The sequence below is a fragment of the Cyprinodon tularosa genome, unplaced genomic scaffold (assembly GCF_016077235.1).
Source record: "Cyprinodon tularosa strain WSP-4 unplaced genomic scaffold, ASM1607723v1 ctg785, whole genome shotgun sequence".
Taxonomy (NCBI): domain Eukaryota; kingdom Metazoa; phylum Chordata; class Actinopteri; order Cyprinodontiformes; family Cyprinodontidae; genus Cyprinodon; species Cyprinodon tularosa.
Window position 1 is genome coordinate 66,326 of NW_024039546.1, and position 23,168 is coordinate 89,493.

Here is a 23,168-nt window from a genome sequence, read left to right on the forward strand (position 1 = left end):
TTCTATTTCCGGTCCGGTATTTTCAAATTAAAATACGCAATAGTTTTAGTCAGTGAAGCAGACACCCTGTCTACTTTTAAGGGTAGGCTTAAAACTTTCCTTTTTGATAAAGCTTATAGTTAGAGTGGCTCAGGTTATCCTGAGCTATCTCTATAGTTATGCTGCTATAGCCTTAGACTGCTAGAGGACGTAGGGACCCCTATTTCATCTTTCTGCTTCATTCTGTCTCTATTCTCCCACTCTGCAGTTAGTTAGTTTATCGTTATGCTCTCTCTGCCTTTTCTCATAGTAGCTTCGCCTCATCTGTTCCTGTTTGCCTGTGACTCCATCCTGGAGAGAAATGCCATCAACACCTTTGTTTATAGATGTCGGAGATCGGCCTGTTTTTCCAGTGTAGTCCTGTTTCTTTGACTGTGAGTTGCTGGATGTGCTCTCTTAATCCTCTGACATGGTAGTTGGCTCAGAGCTCGTCTGCCTGGCTGTGTGTTTTCTGGATTGGGCCACCTTTTACAGTTGCTTTTTGTATCCCTGCTTCTGTCTCCTTGAACCCCAGTTGGCCTCGGCAGATGGCCGCTCACACTGAGCCTGGTTCTGCTGGAGGTTTCTTCCTGTTCAAAGGGAATTTTTCCTCTCCACTGTCGCTACAAGCATAGTGTGAGGGATTGAATCCGAGTCAATGAGTCGATGCAATCAACTGGTTTTCCTTAGATAGAAAACTTTGAATTAATTTGACTGCATGAACTGTAAAATGCCTTGAGATGACATGTGTTGTGAATTGGCGCTATATAAATAAACTGAATTGAATTGAATTCAGTAGAGTCATCCGCTTCTGTTGCCTGAGTGCAGTGTCTCCAAATGTATTTATTCACCTATATTTATAACAATATTGTATTCAGTTATTATTTTAATGTCTTAGATCAATATAAAAAAGAAAACAACTGATTTGAAAGGAAACATTTTAATCAGAAAAGCAGCCAAAGATGCAGAGTGTGAGAGTCTTTGGATAACAACAATTGTATTTATGAAAGAATTGTAAGATTGGTGAATTTTTACAGTAAACCTTGTTTGGATCAAAATACATGTCTTTGGTGGAATGACCCATTCAACGTCCAGACTTAAACCTATTTGGAAATCTGTGTCAAATCTCTAAAATCAGTGTTCAAGAAATGCTGGACCTCTAATCTGGCAAGGCTTGAACTGTCTTGCAAGAAAGAATATGCTGAGATGATAGATGTATACTCAGAAAAAAAAATCTTTAAAGCATTGAGAGCTGAAGGCCAATATACATAACGCATTTAAGATTTTAATCGTAAAGAAAAAGTGAAAATACCACATATATGCCATATAATGTGTTTTTCTATCAATACTGATTTAGCTGGCATTGATGAGAATTGGGAATCACTGAAAGCATGATTAACGTTAAAACAAGAAAGAGTATTCAGAGATGGATATCTCTTAGGTAATGCCTATGCTTCAACTAGACACGCCTCATAAAATCTGTCAAAAACAGAGTCTGTATGTTTTTTTTTATAAGAGCTTGAACAACCCAAAGCAAAACCTAATTGTACATTTATGCATAAAACAATAATAGGCTATTAACAAGGTTGATGAGGTATATAATACTATAAAATATTTAGACCTTGATGGGTCAATTTGTGAGATCTTAGTCTCCTGAGCAGTAGAGTCAGCTCTGACATTTCCTGAATAGACATTAGTAAAGTTTCTGATGAAGTATCTGCAGGTTTTATTTCAAAATAAAAGAAAGCCTTTGAGCATTTAAATATTTATCTTCATTTTACAGCCATCACTGACAACTTAGATGAAATGTACATAGTCTGTTGTTTTTCTAAAGCCTCCCCTTGTTTCTTAATCTTTAGAGTTACTGTTACAGGGATGCTTGATACATTTTCTTTGGCTTTAAGGAATCAATGGAGTCACATTCACAATGCGTCTGTCTGTGTCCGCTGAGCTGTTCTCAGAGCAAATGGAAAACTGCAGTTTCCTGCTGGCCTAGTTTCTCCCTAAACCCTATCAGATATCTGGCACTCTTCTTATAAAGAACCAAGAGTTCTGGGTTTGGGATTGGCAAGAGGCTCGGGTGATGAAACAGTTTCAGATTGGCTTATTTTATTAACTTTAGCTCCATTTGGTTTGTCAGATAAGAGCTTTGATGTGAGCCATTTGAGGATCCAGATAGATGACTAAAAGCAACAACCATGTTTGCCGTTTTCAGTGACAGGAAAACACAAATCCCTAATCCAATGTTTCTTTCAAAGCAAACATTTCAAGCACCTTCTTAACTGATGTTAGTTGGCTCCTAAGTCCTCCAGGCATTTTAAATATTTCTTAAATAAACATGATTTCCAGGTACTGTGTTTTAAGTTTAGGCTTGGTAAATTCATCTTTTATATATATATTGTAATCCTTTGATCAAATCTTCTCTCACACACCTCAAATGTTTTGTCTTCATGCTTCTAGAAGTGCTCCTTTCATTTCACCCTTTCTGTCTCAGGAAGTTAAGTGAAGATGCAAGTAGAGAGATTGAATCATAATAAGTCATGTCCTGATGCTGTCAGCCCCAGCAGCCTGAAGGCCAATTCAGAGCAACTCTATGGGATTTTACATCACATTTTCAACCTTAGCCTGACCAAAGAGACAGTGCCGGTGAGGTGGAGGAAGACCTCCTTCCTTGTTCCAGCACCAAAAAAAAAATAAATAAAAAAGTCACCCAACAGTCCTAAATGACTACAGACCTGTTGCCATGACATCCCCCATCATGAAGGTCCTAGAGAGACTTCTGTTGGTTCACCACAGCAAACAGGCAAGCAGCTACCAGGACCCCCTGCAGTTTGTTTATCATCATGGCGTTAGAGTTGAAGATGCCATCATACACCTTCTTCAGTTAACCCACTGTCATTTAGACAAGGCAGACAGTACTGTGAGGATGGTAGTCTGGTGACTATTATTGTTGGGTGGATCAGAGATTGACAAGACAACATCTACAACAACTGGTCAAAAAAACAAAATCAAGAGTTACAACAAAATTTATTTCCCTTTGGATTCAATAAAGTATTTTTGAATTAAAAATAAAACTGGACAGAAGATGATTAAAAACATAGATAATGGGTAAAGGTTGTAAACATAGATCTTCTGCAAGAGTGTGAACAATTTCTAATCACAGAATTAATTTTTATAAGCTTAACATCCTTTTGCTCATATGAGGTGCAATGCAACCCAGTAATTTCCTCTAATTAAGAAGCCTTCTCTGCCTCCCAGCTGATTTTTTGATTTGTGCGGGCAGATTTTGCAACACAAGAAAAAGAGAACAGCTCTTCATGACACAAGATCAGTGGTAGATTGAGGTGATTTCAGTAGGAATATAATATTTCGTTCTTTACATCATGTGTTGGAGTTATAATCCAAAAGGACAAAGTTTGAATTTTTCTATTTGTGTTGGATGGAAATGTATGTTTAAATTTCAAATATGCTCCTCTAATGCCTTCCATAAACATGCAGAAAACTAATATTCTCTTTGAAAAAATTTAATAAGTTGTTGTTGTATAAGTTGATGATTTATTGTTGTTGTTTTTTTTGACAATTATTCTACTCACAGAAGTTCATGCAAATTGTCAGCTCCATTTCAAGCTATAACAGCCTATATTACTGATATTAGACTGTTACAATATCACATTAGGATTGTTGTTTTAGAATGTTTAATGCAGTGCGGCAGAAAAACAGATAAACATTTTCCCAAGGGACAAGCCTGGCCTGCTTGTTTCCAGTATCTTTCTAGAAGCCAAGGCCTTTGCAGAGCGGATGTTTTTTTTTCCATCTGTGTAGATGAGAATCTTCATCACTTCTTGGGTATGATACGAGATCAGATGTTTTGGATATTGCTTGATTATTATTATTTAAATGGCACATTTACCTGATGAAAAGCCCATTTAGATAACTTATATCCTTGAAATGAAAAGGAATTTATTTCAGACCATTAATAAGAAATTTTGACAAACAACAATAAATAAATCAACCAAATACACACAAAAAGAGACTAGTTAACATCAAACAAACATCAATTTCTAAACAAACTAAATTCACCTTAAAATATATAGAAACAAAACCCTCCATCAAATAAACCTGTTGGTATATACAGCCAGAGAAATGACGATTAATGTAGATTGTCTGAAAAGAGGTATGAAGAAGTAAAACTTATTATTCATACCCCCTCTCCCTCTATTTGCCCTCAAAGTAACCTTCCTGTTAAACTTCTACATTTTTATCTTTTAGAATACAAATTGTCTAGTGCTTTAATCTTAAAGACATTTTGAAAGGTTAACACGCACTTGGCTAGCAATTATGTTAGAATATGTATATATATATAAAGAAAAAATAAAACTGCTTAATTTTCTTATAAATTTATAAATGTTTGTGCACAGTTTTATTTGCCCACTGAAATAGTAAGGCGATAAGGAAATGCTAAGGCTACTATTCATTTATGTTTGTCTCCTTTGTGTGAAATAGAGATGAAAGAAAACACCTCCACATAAAGTTATTAAATTAAGTATACAAGCATTCTTTGTTTGGATAAATGACACCATTTTAATATCAATTCAATTGTGCAAACACTCAGCACTTTTTAACATGAACCTCCCTCCTTCAAATGAAATTCTAGAGATGTCCAACTTTAATTTGAGAAAACTAACAAATGCAAACTAAACAAACATAAAATAGTGTTTTTTATCTGCTTTATAGTTAGCATGCAAATATAGGTGAATCTTAATCAAATGTATTATATATTTTCCATAGGTCTCATTTGGTAAAACAGATTATAAATAGAACCATAGAAGAAATGACATTTTGTCTTTGTTTATACCAACAATCCAACCCACACACTCAACTGACCAGCAGAACAGACCAACAAACCAACCCAATAAAACTAACATAGCAAAATGACATGATGTCTAAAATGTCATAAAAGATTACAGTAGTTCCCTCTACTAAAGTCTCTTTTTATGAGGATATGGCAGCAACATAAAGTAAAAGAGTGAAGTCATGCATTGATAAAATGAGATATTCTTTACAAAGACCATGTGGTTAAAGTGCATGATGTTAAACACATAGACATTTTATCAACACATTTAATGTGGGTTGTATTTTTTAATCTTATAGACTTTTTAGTAAAACAAATGTTTTTTTTCTTCACTATATGTAAAAACTGCTGAAAACTATGGTGGCTGATTTCCTATGTATGTTCTAAAGATTAACTATAGGTCTTATATGCATGTTCTTCCATGACATGTATGAGTTTTATAAACATTCCTTAAACTTATTGTGCAGCTTACACACTTCAGGTTAGTTGGCCATTCTTTGTCCGCTGTAACTCTGCATGTTTGTGTATGGCCTTAGGGAAGACTGGTGACTACACCCTGTGACTCCTGGGATGGGCGCCATAAAAACTCATGTCGAGTGTATCAAGTTTTTTTTATTGAAAAATAATTTTGATCACAACAGTAAACGGGTCCATTGATTAGTCTCCCCCATTTGCCCTAAGAGCCATGAGTTTACTGTGTTGTGAGAAAATGGGATTTAGTTTGTGGTGGGTTCTGGAGAAATGCAAATGGTAATGTTTGCAGGTTTCTCATCAGAGAAGCAGTCTTCTACCCTCTCACTCCTTATGAAAGATGCAAGTCATATGAAGTTGACCTTTTTGTATATACATTGATCACAAAGTCCTATATGGCAGGTAATCAGTGATAAACTCAGATAAAAAGAATGATTTTTCCTCAACGTCTAAAAAGTTTTAAAGTATGAAAAACTGTTACTGCATGACTAAATCAAAGAATTAGTTAATAAGTTAATGAGATAACCCCTAATGAGCAGAATAGTTACCGTATATTATTATCCCTAATAGATAAGAAGTGGGTTTGGCCTATTGGTTGGAGCAGTTTGCTTCTGCTCTGAGAAGGTTGCAGGTACCCGGATGATCCCCACAGCCTCCACCCTGGATTCCTGAGCAAGACACTTAACCCCACACTGCTCCCTGGTAGCCGCACAATGGCAGCCCACTGCTCCCCGAACTGATGTGCTAAAAGCAAAGTTAAATGTCTCCAACGTGAGATCAATAAAGTTAAATTATTATTAAAAGGGATGGGCAAAGGTCACCCTCTTGTGGTGGTTATATGGCATAGCAGCTGAGTTGTGCAGTAACAAAGTCGATGTGTTCATCCTGAAAAAAAGAAATTGAATGCAAATATAGATTTTCTCTCCTTCTCTCTCTCTCTATATATATATATATATATATATATATATATATATAGTATAATATGTTTACATACAATCAGAATGGGCATAAGTGTGAATTCTGGACTTTTAAAGATGCATTGACCCATTTTTCTAACGTTAAATGATGACACAACATGTGGCTGCAATTGTTTTATAAATTATATTTATTTAAACTGAAAAATACACAGTTGATCCTAAAGGGAACTCCAGTTATAAAGCATTAATTGGAGACACAGGCCAAAATGGTAATCTTTTCTGCTAGGGATAGCGTGATGATGACACATGTACAGGCTCAAATGTAAACAAACATCCCAGCACTGATATTTACTTAATGATCCCTTACCAAGTTGTAGAGAGCTGACACATTGCCTGAAACATCAATAAGTTTTTGGAGTAATTCTGGATTGTCATTAAGCACCTTGCTACCAGAAAGAGTAGTGTTTATTTAAATTGGTTGTTTTTTCATGCAAAGTTTAAACACTTTATTATGGGTTTCAGATTATTGGCAGTTCAAAAATATAAAGCCAGTTGTAATTATTCAATTTTCAATATTACTTATTAGGTGTGTTTGGGATCATCGTCCAGTTGGAACACTGTTGAAGAGTTTGCAGTTTTCTTTCATTATTGCACACACTTAGTGTGATAAACTTGCACATTACAAGCATACAGCCCAATACTGCCACTACCATTAACAGTGTACCTAGATTTTGAGGCCTCACCTTTATTTTAAAGCAGTGCATCCTACAGAGCAAATTAACAGTGTTTGAAAATGTAAAACATTATAGTCCATAGCGTTTCTTTCCTTTGTCGATCTGCTTGTCCCTCTGCAGGTTGATATCTACACATTACATCCATTCATACACAAGAGACCAGAATTATAATGACTACACTCAAAGGTCAACAGATTAAAGTGAACATAAGAAACATTGTGATATATATCAGTATCAATATTGATGTTGGCAAATGTCAGTCATTTTTAAGCACATCAGGTCTCATTCGTTAAGTAAAATTGGGCAAATATTGAAAAACGATATTTATTTCCTAGTATTGCTGTTTTCTGTATCAGGAGGGGAAGTGGAGGAGATCAGCACTTTGCTTTTTATTGGGTAATGTTTGTGGGTGCTAACCTGAAGCAGAGAAGCGATGTCAGCACTGTGGTCGATCTTTCATGGTGTCCAAAGGATAGAAGAATGTATGATATCTGTAAATATCAGTTGTCAGCAATAAAGGCAATGTTATTATTAGAGATCAATACCAGCCCAGAGGATGAAGGATTTTGGTATTAATCTAATGCAAAGTGGAAGAAGAAAAGCTTTATTTTCATTTTACAGGATACAAAAATTTTATAGGCAGCACGTGTTCTTAGAAGCATCATTGTCCGTTAGATAAAGTTAAGTTATGTTGTTTATAAAAAACAAAAAAAACAAATCACCTGTAAATTCATCCAAGCATCCCTTGTTTAAACCCCGTTATCCTTGCACAATCCCACGAAAGCATCATCAGGTTCTGGTGTCTATGTTTGGTGGTCAATAGATAAGATAAGTCGGAAAAGTTCCCAATACTTACAGGCAGCAAATTTTAGTCATGCTTGAAGATCCTGTGAATGATCCTCATTAGCCTCAATGGTTTTCAGTTTCTGCCAAAATTTTGCACACATTACAAGACATTTTATTTTTTTTTTTTACCAAATATCAAATATTGGAACAACTTTTAAATATTTGTATTAAGTGTCTTAAATGGTCATCCTTCAGCCATGACTTCAGTGACAAACAAAACCCAGAGACTATGGTTAATGTCAGGTTCATGGAAAGAAACACTACAAAATAATAATAATATAAACTCTAAAAATCAGGATAAGAAGTTTGGGGGGGGAAATGAGGCCATAAATGAACTAGAACCTTGTTAACGTCCTTTAAAAGGGCGTGGTTCTAGAGAAACCTCACCCTTAGAAGGATATTACCTCCTTTAAAGGTGTAGACTCTGGAGACACATTGAAATCATTGCAGCTGTTTGTTTTATGAGCAGTTTAAGCAGGAAAAGCAGAAGTTTAAATCCAACATTCAGAATTGGAAATTACTGTTTGCCAAAAAGAAGTATGAATGTTATAAAAAAAGAGATCTCAAACTATATCCTATTCATAATTTTCTGCTTATTTCATATCAGTAAAATGTGAGCTGTTCTAAGTCCCTGAGAAACATTTTTTTTTATAAATTAGTGTTTTTCAATTAAACTGTAATTCAAGACATTCGAATGCCACTTATGGGGTCTAATTTATAACCCATTGTACTTCTATTATTCAAAATGTATTGTTTAATTCCTTCTGTTGTGGTAAATCATATTCTTTCCAGAAGCTACCAGTCACTCCTGGTGCCTCAGCTGTCAAGTCCCCCCTCCAGCGTGTCCACCTACCCACCCTTACACCCCCCTTCTAGTCCATCAAGCATTTGCTGGTGAGTTCTCAGCTGTCCGCTCCCTAAATAGACCTTATCAGGAGCAGACCAACTTCAAGGGGTCACACAAACTTCTCTTACTGTGTTTCAAGAAAGTTTTTCATTATTAAACTGATAAATAAAACATTTGTTCTACCAGGAAAAGTGAGGTTTATTATGATTTATACCAACCTGGAATACGAAACTGTTCTCCATGTGGCTTTGTATGTTTTTGGAAACATGCCCTCTGTGTTGTGTTTGGTCCACCTATGTCCTCTCCCCCCTCACTGAGATACGGTATAAATATAAACGGGGGCATAAGTGGTGGTTAGGTTCGAAAAGAGAGAAAGAGCTGATCAAACTACTTGAGACTGCAAGCTTGGATTATCTGCTTTGGATAGAAAAGAATTTAAAAGACCCTAAAAACAGAGGACAAAGCACAAGTTGAAGGTACAGTAGCAGACTTTTTTTTTTTTTTATTAGGTGTACTCAGGGTAGTGAAGTATTAGAAGATCGGTGGTATGTCTTTCACTTAGCAATGAGCTTTCATTGTAAGGCTCACACTGCTGGTTTAAAATGATGCCCAAATAAGGTTTGAAGGGAGGCCATTTAAAGTAGGAGATAACACGTGTGTGGCCATTTGCTTCTGGACCCCGAGGTCAGGAAAGAGCTGTGCAACGGTGAGAAAAATATATAACATGGTATTCATTAGATATGGTCTTAATGAGAGATAGGGATTAATGTCCTTTAGGTACGGGGCCATTCTGAATGGGTTCTACCTCAATTCCCTATTATTGATATCTACAGATTGAATAGATTGTCATAATATGTTCATGCATTTAGTTTATTTAAAGAATTTGGCCTTATTTAAATGTCTTATACTCATACTTAAGACATTTATCTTTGCTTTTATCGGCAAATAATGTTAAAATACTAATTAAGTTTTGATCTTTCTCCTCCAGATTCGAAGCCTAACAAAGCTTTATGTGATTTGTTCTTTCCCTAACTATGAATCTGGATTTTTGTCAGATGGGTGATCCAATCCTGTTAAAAGATGAGGGAAACAAACACTTTCAGGCTGGAGACATTGATAAGGCCATAGAGTGCTACACCAACGCCCTGAAGGAGTGCACAGACAAAAAAGTGAAGGCTGTGATTTACAGGAACAGATGCGCATGCTACCTGAAAAAGGTACGTAGATTGGAACAAAAATGAATGCACAATAGGCGAGATTAGTAGGAATTTTATTCTAATTACTGTAAATGTTGCAGGAAAGTTATACCAATGCAGTATCGGATGCATCGAAAGGTAAAGTAATAAACATGGAAACAATGCATGACAAACTAATTGTTTTAGAATTGGCCATTTCTTATTTATTTTTTCACTGGTTCACAGCAATTGATGTGGATTCATCTGATATTAAAGCATTGTACCGCCGCTGCCAAGCTTTAGAGAAACTGGGAAAACTGGACATGGCTTTCAAAGATGTGCAGCGATGTGCCACCATTGAACCAAAGAACAAGACCTTCCTGGAGACTCTCCGTAGACTAGGAGCAGAAATCCAGGCCAAGGTATAATTTGTTATGAACACAAATAAAAAAAACGAATTCCTGCATAAAACCAAAGAGCCTAGAAATGACACTAAAGTTTGCTTTTGTGACGGTACAGAAAATGAAAAGAGCTAGAACTTATGAATTTATTTTGTGTTTTCAGCTCAAGACAACATTTTCTACAGATTCAAGGGTTCAGGACATGTTTGACATCCTCCTGGATGAGGAAATGGACAAAGAAAAAAAGGAAAAAGTAGGTACTTCCTGCTTTTAGCGGAAATGTAACCAACTTACTGTTGTTATTTCAAGATTCATTTCATTTGTGGATTTGCTTGATGGGTCAGTTCTTTTTACTTCCAGGCAGCCAACAACTTGATTGTGTTGTCAAGAGAAGATGCAGGAGCAGAGAGAATCTTCCAGAACAATGGGGTGGCTCTGCTGCTGAACATGGTGGAGACCGGGAAACCAGAAATGATCCTCGCTGCCGTCCGAGCTCTCTCAGGAATGTGCACTGGACACAAAGCTCGGGTATGACACGCTGAAGGCCAAAATAGGAGGAAAAATACAAAACACATGAGAAGTTGTATCAACTATAGTCCTTCAGTTCAGTAAATCAGTGTATCTCCCTTCCTAACAGGCGATGGCCATTGTAAATATGATGGGAGTTGATAAGATCTGCAGCATCATGGCGCTGGACAATGAAGAAATTGCATTGGCAACATGCAACCTCTTCCAGTGCATCAATTACTCTCTCACTGGTGGAGACACAAGGGATTATGGGAAGGAAGCATCTTTAGTTTTGGGTAAGATCAAATATTTTGTTGGTGAGCACAAAGTTAGATCAACACCTGACAGTCATTCTGTCATTTTCATGTCTTTTATTAATTTAAATAATATTATTTTCTTCACCGCAGATGCAGCTAAAGAATTGAAAACCATTCTCCTTGCCCTCCTGGAGATGATAGCCAATAAGAAGGTTTCAGGCCACGGCAGAGACCAGGCGCTGAACCTTCTGACTAAGAATGTCCCTCGCAAAGACAAGAAAGAGAAAGATCACTCCAGGACCCTCTTCACTATCGATCACGGTCAGCCCAATCGCTCCATATGACATCCTCTGCGTTCTCCTGGTGAGGCTCAGTTTTCTTGATTCGATGCGTTTGTTTTACAGGGCTGAAGAAGATCCTAAAGGTCTGCGGTCAGGTTTCTGAGCTGCCGGATCAGCTCCCTCTGACAGAGAACACACAGCTGATCGCCAGCGTGCTTCTCAACAAGCTCTATGACGACCTGAAGTGTGATCCAGAGAGAACCAACTTCAGGGAGATTTGTGATGAATATATCAAGTACGTGTTAAAATGTGGGCAACATTATGGGGGGTGTGGTAATTAAAGGTATAGTGGAGAATACTACTTTTCCTGGTGGATCATCAAAATAAGTGGTCCTCCTTGTTGTCAATTATTCTGGTGATATGTTTACATAAGGATGTCCTATGTGCTCGTCCCAAGTTTCACTTACAGGTGATGAGTTTGACATAGTGGAAAAATTGCAAATCTTCTTTTCGAAAGTAAGCTTGTATGAACGATGCAAACAGCAACTTTTAAACAGAGCGTGCACGAGGAGAAAAGGGCTCCTGCTTGCACTCGCACGTGTTTAATAGGCATTCCCTCTCAGGAGCGGGTATGGGGCTGTGCATTTTTTTTTTTTAAGTAGAGAGAGTAAGTCTTTTCAAAAATCACAAAACTCCTGTATTTGCAAGTTTTTTTTCTTACTGAAAGTCAGAGTGAGATCTGTGACCATTTATCATACAACATCCTCTCCTGATTGTCAAGAGTCCTTCATTTCCACTAATCCTAGAGGTTTTTTAACAGGGTTTATGTTTTCAAACTGAATGCTGTTAAAAAGAAGAGGACAACGTTCTTTGACACATTTTCAGTTTTGCCAAATGAAAAGTCCAAGTGATCACTTATATTCAGTATTTTTTGCTTCAGCTGTTTTTACTCAAATATCTTATAAGTTAAAGATGTAAGGCTAGGGAAAGAGGATCAGGCCCTCACACTGAAAGGACAGAGGAGACTTTTTACACCAACTAATTGGCATGTAAATAGCATCTAATAGTCATTATGAAGATGTGGTGGTGACCTTGGGATATTTGTTTTTGAACCAGTGAGCCTAAAAATGCTGCTCAATCTACAAAGGTGGGAGTATGTGTATTCTGACACTTTAAACAAATTTCTTCCACTAAAAAAAACTATTTTAATGTATTAGCATACTCATTAACAATAAATAAGAGAAGATCAAGTTAATTTGTTATTGCTTTTCATTACCAAAATTCTCTACTTCTTTGCAACAGATCTAAAATTGATCCCAACAACATGGACAAGACGCTTCATGCCATCAACACCATCTCAGGACTGCTGCAGGGTCCCTTTGATGTCGGCAACTCTCTGGTGGGACAGCAGGGCGTCATGGAGATGATGGTGGCGCTGTGTGGCTCAGAACGGGAAGTGGACCAGATGGTTGCAGTCGAGGCTCTGATCCATGCTTCCACAAAGATGAGCCGCGCCACCTTCTTCATCACCAACGGCGTGTCGCTGCTCAAGGACATCTACAAGAAGACCAAGAACGAGAGGATTAAAATCCGTGCCCTGGTGGTGAGTGTACCAAGACCAGAGGAGGGGCAGCTTTTGCAGTGTTTTGCAAAAATATAAAATTTTCCAATTTATAACCATGACATCATAGATTGAAACATAATATCACTTAATTATAAAGTAAAGGAACTTAATGCATGGATTTTTTTTTTATCAAACAGGAATCTAAAAGGGATGAAAACTACTACTAGTTCAGTAAAAGTGCCCTTTACTAAAGTGAAAAGAAGAAAGCCATGAGATGTACCCAAGTTAGCTTATCCCTGTAGGGAACACAGCAAACAAGTGGAATAAGGAAGTCAGATGAGATCAAAGCGGAACTTTTTGGGCTAAACGGAAAACTCAAAACTGTGGTGATGCTTGAAATCATGAAACCACCATTATCACAATGAAACACAATATTGGAAGCATCATACTGTAAAGATGCTCTATTTTACAGCAGGCAGGAAAGATGGAGCTTAATATGGAGGAAAACCTGTTTGCTGCTGCCAAACGTGACTGGGTCGGGGTTCACCTGCCAGCTACCCCTGACACTGACCCTAAACAAAGCCAAAACTTTAGTGGAAGGGTTTATATAATAGCACATTAAAGTGCTATAATGGACTGATCATAGATGGGAGCTATATGCAAACCAGAACCTGAAAACATACCTGAAAATTCACAGGTACTTCATCCAGTATGGCTGATGATGAAAAGGAATGGGGAAAATCTTTTGTTTTTACCTTGCAAAGGCTTTAGAGATAAACCCCTAAAGATTTGCTGCTGTAAAGGCAGGAGAGTGCATTTCTAACAGGCATGAAATTGTGGAATATTTTCTTTCTGCTAAACAAATATGCATAGTATAAGATCCCAATAACATACACAGAGGTATGAAATATTTCAATAAAACTGTGAGAAGCCTCAAGGGGTGTGAATACTTTTGCAGGAGGCTGTTTTTTTTTTTTTTTTTTTTAAAGAAAATCACTGTGTTTTGTCTGTTTACATGTCCATCTACCCTGCAGGGTCTCTGTAAACTGGGTTCAGCTGGAGGTGATGATTACGCCTTAAGGCAGTTTGCTGAGGGCTCCACAGAGAAGCTGGCCAAGCAATGCAGAAAGTTAGTATTCACACAGATTTAATGAAACATTATCAAAATAGGTCTGTTGAAAACAATAGTAAAAACAAATGTAACACCACCTGATTTTTCTTTTTCTATTTTGCAAGGTGGCTTTGTAACCCTCAGATTGATTCAAAAACAAGGAAGTGGGCTATCGAGGGTCTTGCCTATCTGACTAATGATGCAGATGTTAAAGATGACTTTGTGGAAGATGAGCTTGCAATGAAAGCCATGTTTGATCTGGCAAAGGTAAAGATTTGAGAATATGCTTTATATACCGAACCCTTTTAAACTCTTAATGAATCATAAAGTTCTAGTTTCCTTTTTATAATAATTAAAAGTATTTTTTTTTCTAAAATAAATCATTGTATTATGTGACGTTAATGTTTGAAGCTAATTGTGGAATTCCTATAGTAAAACCATGAGATAATTAACATGGGATAATTAACTAAACGGCCTCAGATATTCACAAATGATGAAGTAAATTCTTCATCTATTATGTCCTGACAGCTTCATACAAAATATATTCTAACAGAATTAGTTCCTCTGCTTTTCCTCTCTAATATCAGTCTAGGGATAAGACAATCTTATATGCAGTTGCTTGCACTCTGGTTAACTGCACCAACAGCTACGATAAAAAAGAAATCATCCCAGAGCTGGTTCAGCTGGCCAAGTTCTCGAAACAGCATGTTCCTGAGCAACACCCCAAGGTAAAATCATTACAGTTGATTTGTAAAATACATCATTTGCATGCCTACATGCATGAATTAACCATGCAAACATGTTTCCCTTTCCTTCAGGACAAGAAAGACTTTATTGAAAGGAGAGTAAAACGGCTGCTGAAAGCTGGAGTCACTTCCGCTCTTGCTGTTATGGTCAAAGCAGATAGCGCTATCTTGACCGATCAGACCAAGGAGATGTTGGCAAGGTGAGAAGTAAAGATGTACTGCTTTTTATAGAGAAAAGCCCACAAACCATGTGCTTAAAATAATTTTGTGGTTATTTTACTCTATTTTTAATAACAATGCTCATAGTGTTACTCCCCTCTGTTAAAGCATAAATACTACCTTACATTTTAGACTGTTTTTCCTTTAATTTCACAATCATGCATTACTTTGTGTTGAATTAAAATATTAAATCCCAGCTGATGTTTGCTGCTGTTAATTGCCTAATGCTCAGGTCATGTGGACAGCTTAATTTGGCTTTGCATCTACTTAGATATAACAGATTTTTTTTTGCTAAAACGTCCAATCTTTAGGGTTTTCTTGGCACTGGCAGATGATCCTAGAGATCGTGGTACTATAGTGGCCCAAGGAGGGGGGAAGGTGAGTCATTTGTATACCTACCATTGATTTAAAATAAAAAAAGCAAACCCTTCCAAAGAATAACATTTATCAAATAGATAAAGAATGAAACCAAGACTTCTTGCTTTTGCTGAGGAACAAGACATGAGTACTTCTCTCTTTTGTTAAAAGAACTTCCTTAAACTACCTTTAATGTTTGTATAACCACTATGTGTCTCTTACTGATCTTGAACATGTATGATTTCTTATGTCCACAGGCCTTGATACCTCTTGCTCTTGAGGGTACAGAAAAAGGAAAGGTGAAAGCAAGCTTTGCACTCGCCAAAATAGCAGCTGTCTCCAACCCAGAGATTGCCTTCCCTGGAGAGAGAGTAAGACTCTCAACTTTCTTTTTCTTTTTATACCTCTTTAACTTTTACTTAGTTCTTTCATTTTTATGAGTCGCTCAAACAACAGATTTAAGTTGATTTGCTTATTGTTGAAATTATTTATCCAATTTCCACTCTTTTGAATTGTTTCTGCACATTGGAAGCAGTTCTTCTTTTGAAAAAAAAATTTAAATATCAGCTTTCCTTGTTTACAGGTGTATGAAGTGATACGTCCTCTAGTCAGCTTGTTGCATACAGACAAAGAGGGAGCAGAGAACTATGAGGCTCTCAGAGGTTTAACCAACTTGGCTGGATTTAGTGAAAAGCTGAGGTAACATTTCCAAGGTTCAGTGAAGCTGTGTTTGCCTCACATAAACTAATAAAAATAGATCAATCGATCACTTCCCAAACGTAACTCGGCTGCATTCCTTGTGGTCCAACCTTTGCTTATCTTTCAGGATAAAACTGGTAAAAGAAAAAGCTCTACCAGAGATCGAGAACCACATGTTTGAAGAGAATGAAAAGATCCAACTGGCTGCCACTGAATGCATGTGCAATCTGGTAACATGCAAAGAGGTGAGAACAGATTGCATAACATTGTGAACGTCTATGCATGCATGGTGAATGCAAAATTAAGGTAAACAAGACTGTTTACTGTTTTAGGTTCAAGCTCGTTACCTTGAAGATGGCAACGATAAACTGAAGTTGCTGGTGCTGCTTTGCGGAGAAGATGATGAAAAACTTCAGATAGCAGCAGCTGGAGGTTTGGCCATGATCACTGCTGCTGAGAAAAAGCTTTGTACTAAAATGACCCGTGTGGTACGTTCAACTCTAATCTTTTTTTACTATACATTTACTATTTACTATGAATCCGCTGGTCAGATGCAAACTGAGTGTCTGTTTCCTCTCAAACAGACAGTACAGTGGCTGGAGATCCTGCAGAGGTTATGTCTCCATACCAACCCGAATATCCAGCACAGAGGTCTGGTGATAGTCTACAACATGCTCTGCTCCGATGACATGGAGCTGGCCAAAAAACTAATCAAGAGTGAAATGCTGGAAATCCTCAGTGTGATTGGAAAAGCAGAGGACAATCCTAAGAGACAGGATCCCATCGACGTGGCACGCACATGTCTGGTCAAGGCCATGGATCTCGGTCTGATCAAACCCTTCTCTAGTCCTTCCTAAGCTGCTGAAAATGGCCCAAAACCACAACAAAAGACATTTTATTTCCTAACTTATTTCCTCTGTTAAAAACAGAAATTTTATTCAAATAGACCTTATCAATCTGTGACTAGATATCAGAAAAACAACTGTATTGTTTTTTATTGATTTTTTTTTTCAGTGCAGCTTCTTTTCTTACACTTGTATCTGTGTGTTTGGGGACATTTCTGGCTCCTGTTTGTGCTGATTTGTAACTGGTTTTTGTGTTTTTCTTTTTTTTAAATTGATTTGTTTATTTCAAATTTGACATTGGATTTGACTTATAATACAGATCATTAAAATATATAAAAAATTAGTTTTTAAATAATTTGATTTCCTAAGAAAAAGCAAGCAAACAAAACTAAATTTGCAGTACTTGGAAACAGTAGTTACCTACTTCAACTATGAATTAATTGTGACTGATCATACATTTTGGAAGGCTGCATTATACTTCTAAAACTGATTTCTACCAAATTTTAAAAAGAATATTCTGATTACTCTGAGCATCAAAAGCACCCTAGACCTTTGTTATGGTCTTTGTTCATGATTGATATTAGCCTGACCAGCCAGACAAACTCAATCAGTAGTGGCTAGGGCATCTATCACAGGAAACTCTGCAGAAAGGAAACGGGTTAGTGACAATGTAAATCTAATGGATAAAGATTATGTGCGTAGGATCCAGCCGGTGGGCTGCCAACAAGATGCAGCGGGCGCCACCTACAGTGTCCCAGATACTGCAATCCAGGCGAATGGCAACGCTCAGAGATCCAGGAGTCTGAAGCCAGGTCAGGCAAACAGATCAGAACAGGAACAGGCAGGCTTAGTGGTTGAGAGGCAGACCAGGAAATCGGAAACAGTAAAGCCGGGCATACACTGTATGATTTTTTTAAATTGTAGCACTCAGCTACAGCTCTAACTATGCGACGAAACCTCAGTGTATGTTCTCACACTGTGATCTGATGAATCTGATGCGATCTAGCTGCTCACATTGTACGTCTAAGAAACACATCAGACTCAGCTTTGCAGAGAGATGGCGCTACTCTGACTCGTCTATCCGGAAGCCAAATGAGTAGAAGATGAATATGAAGCTCACTAAAGTGAACGTTGCTGCCTTGGCAATTTGTGCAATTTTGTGCTGAAAGCCCTAAAAAGAAAAGGCAACAACATATTTGGACAAAGACCTGGCTGAGCAAATGTGGCTACTACAGTCTGTCAATTTTACAGAAATAACTCCATCATACTCGCACCCCCGCCATGTTTTCATCTGATAGGAAGAAGAAGAATCCTTGTTTGCACATGCACACTGAGTGATTTGCTCATGACCTTATGATTCCTTATCAGGAGGTGGTTGTGAGAGGCTGATTGTCCCACGTTACCCCCTGTACACTACACAATGTGCGACCCACGATCAGGCTTAAAGTCGGTCTGATCAAAAAATTGCCCAAAAAGGGCAAAAAATCGTACAGTGTATGCCCGGCCTGATGTACGCTAAAAACACTCACAACAGATTGGAGAGAAATAATGTGGCTCTGATGACTGGATTCAAGCAGCTAAAATAGCAGAAGGAGGAGGTGGATCAGATGACCGGTAATGAGAACCCGGGAAGAATTGGACAGGTGAATGAAATGAGCAATTAAGCCTGTCATCAGTGCCAAGATCATGACAGTTTTTCAGGTTAGTGGTATTTTCTGATGTGCTCCAGGATCAGTTTTAGTCTTCAGTCTGCAGTCTTCTGCATTTCCATAGTTTGTAATGACAATTACTAAGTGATAATTGTAGAAAAATAATGGTAAATGAAATAAAATAATCATGACAACTTTTATTTAACTAGGTATTTTTTTCCACACAGATCTGGTCAAACAAAGCTTTGAGATCATGGAATTGAAATGAACCATATACACTCACTTTGTGTTCTGTGTTTTTTTTTTTTGCAAAAACAGCTTCAGCCTTTTAGAAATGTGCCACCAGAGGTGACATCTACAGACTGAATTTCTTTGCATTTCTTATTTGAAGATAATTCAAGTTCATTCAGGTTTGATATGAGTAAATAGTTTAAGTCTTGCCACATATTATTCTTCTGAAAGATGGTCAGTAATTTGACTGGACCATTCTATCATATAGTGCTCTATTGCAGATAAAGCATTTCATGTAGCTCTGGCAGTTTTTTAAGTTTTCTTGCCTTGCTGCAAAGAAAACCTCCTCTCCCAGTCTCAAGTATTTTTGTAGCAATGTTTTCTTCTTGGATTATCTTTTGTTTTTGATCATCCATCTTTCCAGCATTCTTGAAATATCCCTGTTGAAGAGAACCCTTCCCACAGCATGATGCTGCCGCCAACAGTATGGATGTTGGGTTTAGGTGATTAGTTTTTTAACACACAGGTGTTTTTGACTTAATTTTCTCCTTCTTCTTGTCCCAGCGCGTTTATTCCACATTCTTACTCTCTTTCCTCCACATTAAACAACTTAAGGCAAAACAAACTAGACTTCTAATTGCTTGTTTTCTACAGTGACCTACTTATTTTGCAGATGTGAAGATTAATAAATAATTAATTAACTACTATATTTACTATTAACATCACTTATTGCTCAATAAAATCTTACACGCTGTTCCACATGCAGAGAACCAGGGGAACACAGAGAACTGGTGAACCGGAACTGGAAGGTCTGGAGAGGAGATCACAGTGATCAGTTCATGGGCCGTAGGAAAGACTGATCGAGTCTTAAGCACAGTGGAAGCGGGACTCACATTTTGAGGGAGTTCTTGTCCTTCCTTGATCCAGTTGGTGTGGGTTTATCCAGAGAAGAGGAAACTCGTTGGAGAGCGGACAGGTAGACATTCGTTGGACCCTGAGGGGTAATGGAGCGGACTGTCACTTGGATTTCCGATAGGGACTTGAACGTGTGGAAATTTTCCCCTGCTCAGTGTGAACTCAGTTAATCCTTCCAGGGGGAGAAGGCCAGGCATCCAGTTACACAGGAAGGCTTCCTGCCAAATAGGCAAAGACAAAAACAAAGTTAGACTCAGAGAAAGTAAGGGTCAGATTAGTCTCAGCTAAACTCAGCCTGGCTAGAGTACCCAAAACTGGCAAACACTCTGGCGTCAAAGCAGTGACAGTCCGCCGCTCAAATACTCTTCAGCGATGAACCAACGAACCGCAGGTGTGCAGGAAGGCCAACGAGAACAGGGCACCACCTGGTGGTGGAGGGAGAGAAAACACATAAACAACCCACACAACCTGGATTCCTAACAGTTTCTTGTTTGTTGACTATAATACAGGTTAAGGGTATATTTTCAATCGATCAGGTTTTTTTTTTCCCCAACCCATCCAAACCGTGGCAAGAAAGCGACAAGTCTCAGTCCAAGATACATTGCCATAATAACCATGAAAAAAATTTAATTGTATGTAATTTACAAACATGCCGTAACATCAGCTCAGTTTGAAAATTAATTAATAATTTTAACACACATAGATGTATTTTGTAAGCATAAAATGCTAGAGACCCTTTCTTAGCTAGTATGTGATGCTAGCATAGATTTTCCCGCCAGTTTCTGTCAGATTGTAATTTCCACCACAGCAATTTCCACCACATTGCATTATTTGGTGGAAATTACAATGGTATGGTGGAAATGACATTTATGTGTATAGGCGTAATTCATAGATACACATACAAGGCCCTTGTTCTCACATTTTATTTATCTCATTTTATTATTACAACAATGTGGCAATATTATAAAATAACACTTTTTTAGACAACTTTTGACATGTTTCTAACTATAATTTACATGCTAAGCATTTTGCGGTGGTGCCACCCCCTCTCTCCCACCCCTTAGTACCACATATGCACAACTGCAATTAATTTATTATTATTTAATAATGTATTTTTTAAAATTATTTTTATTTATTATCATGCTCCATAAAGTTTTTGAAAAGAGAGTTTTGTTTTCTCTATGGTCCATTCATTGTAATTTCCACAACAACCAGTAATTTCCACCATGCCATGTAATTTCCACCAAACCATTTGTTTTTAAATAAATTGTTGCAAAATTCTAATCACTCATTAAAACCTTCTTCATAACTTAAGAGATAATCTTCCACTATAATTAAAAACACAAGTATTTACATCTTGAAATGTATCTTGCGATTTCAATGCTATATCTCAGGTTATGGCGAACATAAGAGTTGCGTCTTGTCCTCATCACAATTGATTTACCTAATCCATAAATGTATGTGTTTTACAATAAAGGCATAAACAGTTAAAACTATATATGAAATTGTTCTTCCAGTGAAAAAACATTATGTGTATAAGAGTATTTTAGAATAAGTGACAAATATTTATGTGATGAAAATTACATTTGTGCCAGCCAAGTTGGGAAATCTGTTAAAAAACACCAATTTGTCTTAAAAAAATCAGTGTGTTCTCTTATGAATCTTTAAACTAGACTAGAAATGCTAACCGATTACATTACATTAATATTTTATTATTTTTTTCCTCTTCAAGTTTGCAAGGCCAATAGTGCCCGTAGTTAAAGAATCACCCATATATGCTGTAATACAGAAATATTTTTATGTTGTATAAATAATATGTATAATTATAAGGTACATGACCTGCTGATAAAGGTGTTATTTTATTATTTCAATCATATATATACTACAGAAACAAGCTCTAGTAAAGCGAAGGTTTTGTCCTTTCATTCTTTTTTTGATTAAAGAGATAGAACAGAGGAAGAGCTTGAATTGAAAGAAAATGTAGGCTATATCTTTTTGAATACCTTTACAATTACTTTATATCGTATTTTGTGTAAATGAATATAATTAAAGAATGAACATCTTTTAGATAAGTGCTATGATGTATCAATAAAAGTTTAACCCAGATGACTTTAAAACTATTAGATTCAAGTACCAGTAACCTCCCTGATGGGTTTATTACATGAATAAAAACATCTATTGCTGAATAAAAACAGACATACTTTACAATCTGTTTCTACAACAAGAACAGTTCTAAACCAACATCAAATTCACCGGAGAGGATGCAGACAACAACAAGCTACCTTTCCTGGGTTGTTTTGTGAGCATGGAAGGAGATGGAAACCTCAATATTGAAGTCTATAGAACATCCACTCACACAGACCAATATCTTCTTTTTGACTCATGCCACCCACTGGAACACAAACTCTCATTAATCAGAACCTTACAACACCGTGCTGAGCATGTCCCTACTAAAACAGAAGGGAAGCGCAAAGAACAGAAACACATCCAAGATGTTCTTTAAACCTGTGGATACCCAAATTGGGCATTTGTCAAATCAGCAAGGAAATCCAGAAGATACGCAGCAGAACATAATGATGAGAAGATTAAACGCAAAAACATTGCAATCCCATATGTTGCTGACGTCTCTGAAAAACTCAAGAGGATTTCATCAAAACACAAAATCCCAGTACATTTCAAACCAAACAAGATCCTAAAGACAAAACCCCCAGACCTAAGATGAGCGGAGTGGTGTATGGGGTATCTGCTTAAATACCCCTCTAAGCAGTCTGAGTCTGCTTAGAGGGGTAACTGGCTTGTAGAACTCAATGCTATTCCTGACACTTTGAATTGAAAAAGCTTCCTGGATGGGAAGCAAAACATCTTCAAACTTTGAAACAAAGTCCAGTGGATTGTTTTTAATTATCTGTTTTTGGAATGACCACTTATGGTAGTAAGACAAGTCAGTGTCTCCCCCAGTGGCTCCAGCATTAATTAAACTAATTAAGGCCAAAATTGTTCATAATCCTGGCAAGCTTTAACAAACTTTTGATTTGAATCAAAAGTTTGTTGGTGGTGAGGGGAATAAGCACAGTTAAAGACTCCCAGGTAAATAAATTTCTTCCCATGTTATGGAGGGGAACAGTTTATTTCAGGCAGCTGAAATATATGGTTCCCCTCCTTTAATTTTTGCAAATAAAGAGTAAGTATGACCAAATCCACAGGATTTGTTGTTGGTGGTGAGGGGAATAAATACAGTTAAGACTTGCAGGTAAATTAATTTCTTCCCATGTTATGGAGGGGTAACAGATTATTTCAGTAAGCTGAAACATCCATTCTCGCCTCTCTTCCTCCCATATCTTTGGGAAGTAAAAAGCAAGTTTCTAAAATTGATATATGTGATATGTTATAGTAGAAATGTCCTTAATCCAGTAATCTGTCATATTTTACATTAGAAGGGGATTAACCAGAAAGTCTATGTGGTAATGTGGCCTTTTTTGTCGAGTTGATTGCATGTCATTTTCTAATTTTGGGTTTTCTTTATTTT

General features: G+C 37.1%; 1 protein-coding gene across 3 annotated transcripts; it reads left to right on the forward strand.

Annotated features, from left to right (window-relative positions):
• Positions 1-9,003: 9,003 nt before the first annotated feature.
• unc45b (unc-45 myosin chaperone B) lies at positions 9,004-17,199 on the forward strand. Of its 3 annotated transcripts, none has more exons than XM_038270971.1 (20): positions 9,004-9,161; positions 9,741-9,902; positions 9,983-10,019; positions 10,107-10,282; positions 10,425-10,514; positions 10,622-10,789; positions 10,899-11,064; positions 11,176-11,346; positions 11,430-11,601; positions 12,609-12,909; positions 13,905-13,999; positions 14,107-14,248; positions 14,569-14,709; positions 14,800-14,927; positions 15,258-15,324; positions 15,561-15,674; positions 15,887-16,002; positions 16,130-16,247; positions 16,335-16,490; positions 16,587-17,199. In XM_038270971.1, the coding sequence occupies exons 2-20, from the start codon at positions 9,741-9,743 to the stop codon at positions 16,857-16,859; spliced, it is 2,793 nt and encodes a 930-aa protein (XP_038126899.1). In that variant the 5' UTR covers positions 9,004-9,161; the 3' UTR covers positions 16,860-17,199. The 3 variants fall into 3 exon arrangements, with proteins under 3 accessions (XP_038126899.1, XP_038126900.1, XP_038126898.1); XM_038270972.1 differs by lacking the exon at positions 9,004-9,161 and adding an exon at positions 9,233-9,391; XM_038270970.1 differs by lacking the exon at positions 9,004-9,161 and having other exon boundaries at positions 9,720-9,902.
• Positions 17,200-23,168: the final 5,969 nt, after the last annotated feature.

Excerpts from the sequence above, each read along its gene's own strand:
- unc45b (XM_038270970.1), top strand. The coding sequence starts at position 9,720 with ATGAATCTGGATTTTTGTCAGATGGGTGATCCAATCCTGTTAAAAGAT. Across the intron at positions 10,515-10,621 it reads ACAAAGAAAAAAAGGAAAAA|GCAGCCAACAACTTGATTGT; the intron begins GTAGGTACTTCC and ends TTTTACTTCCAG. Across the intron at positions 12,910-13,904 it reads TTAAAATCCGTGCCCTGGTG|GGTCTCTGTAAACTGGGTTC; the intron begins GTGAGTGTACCA and ends TCTACCCTGCAG.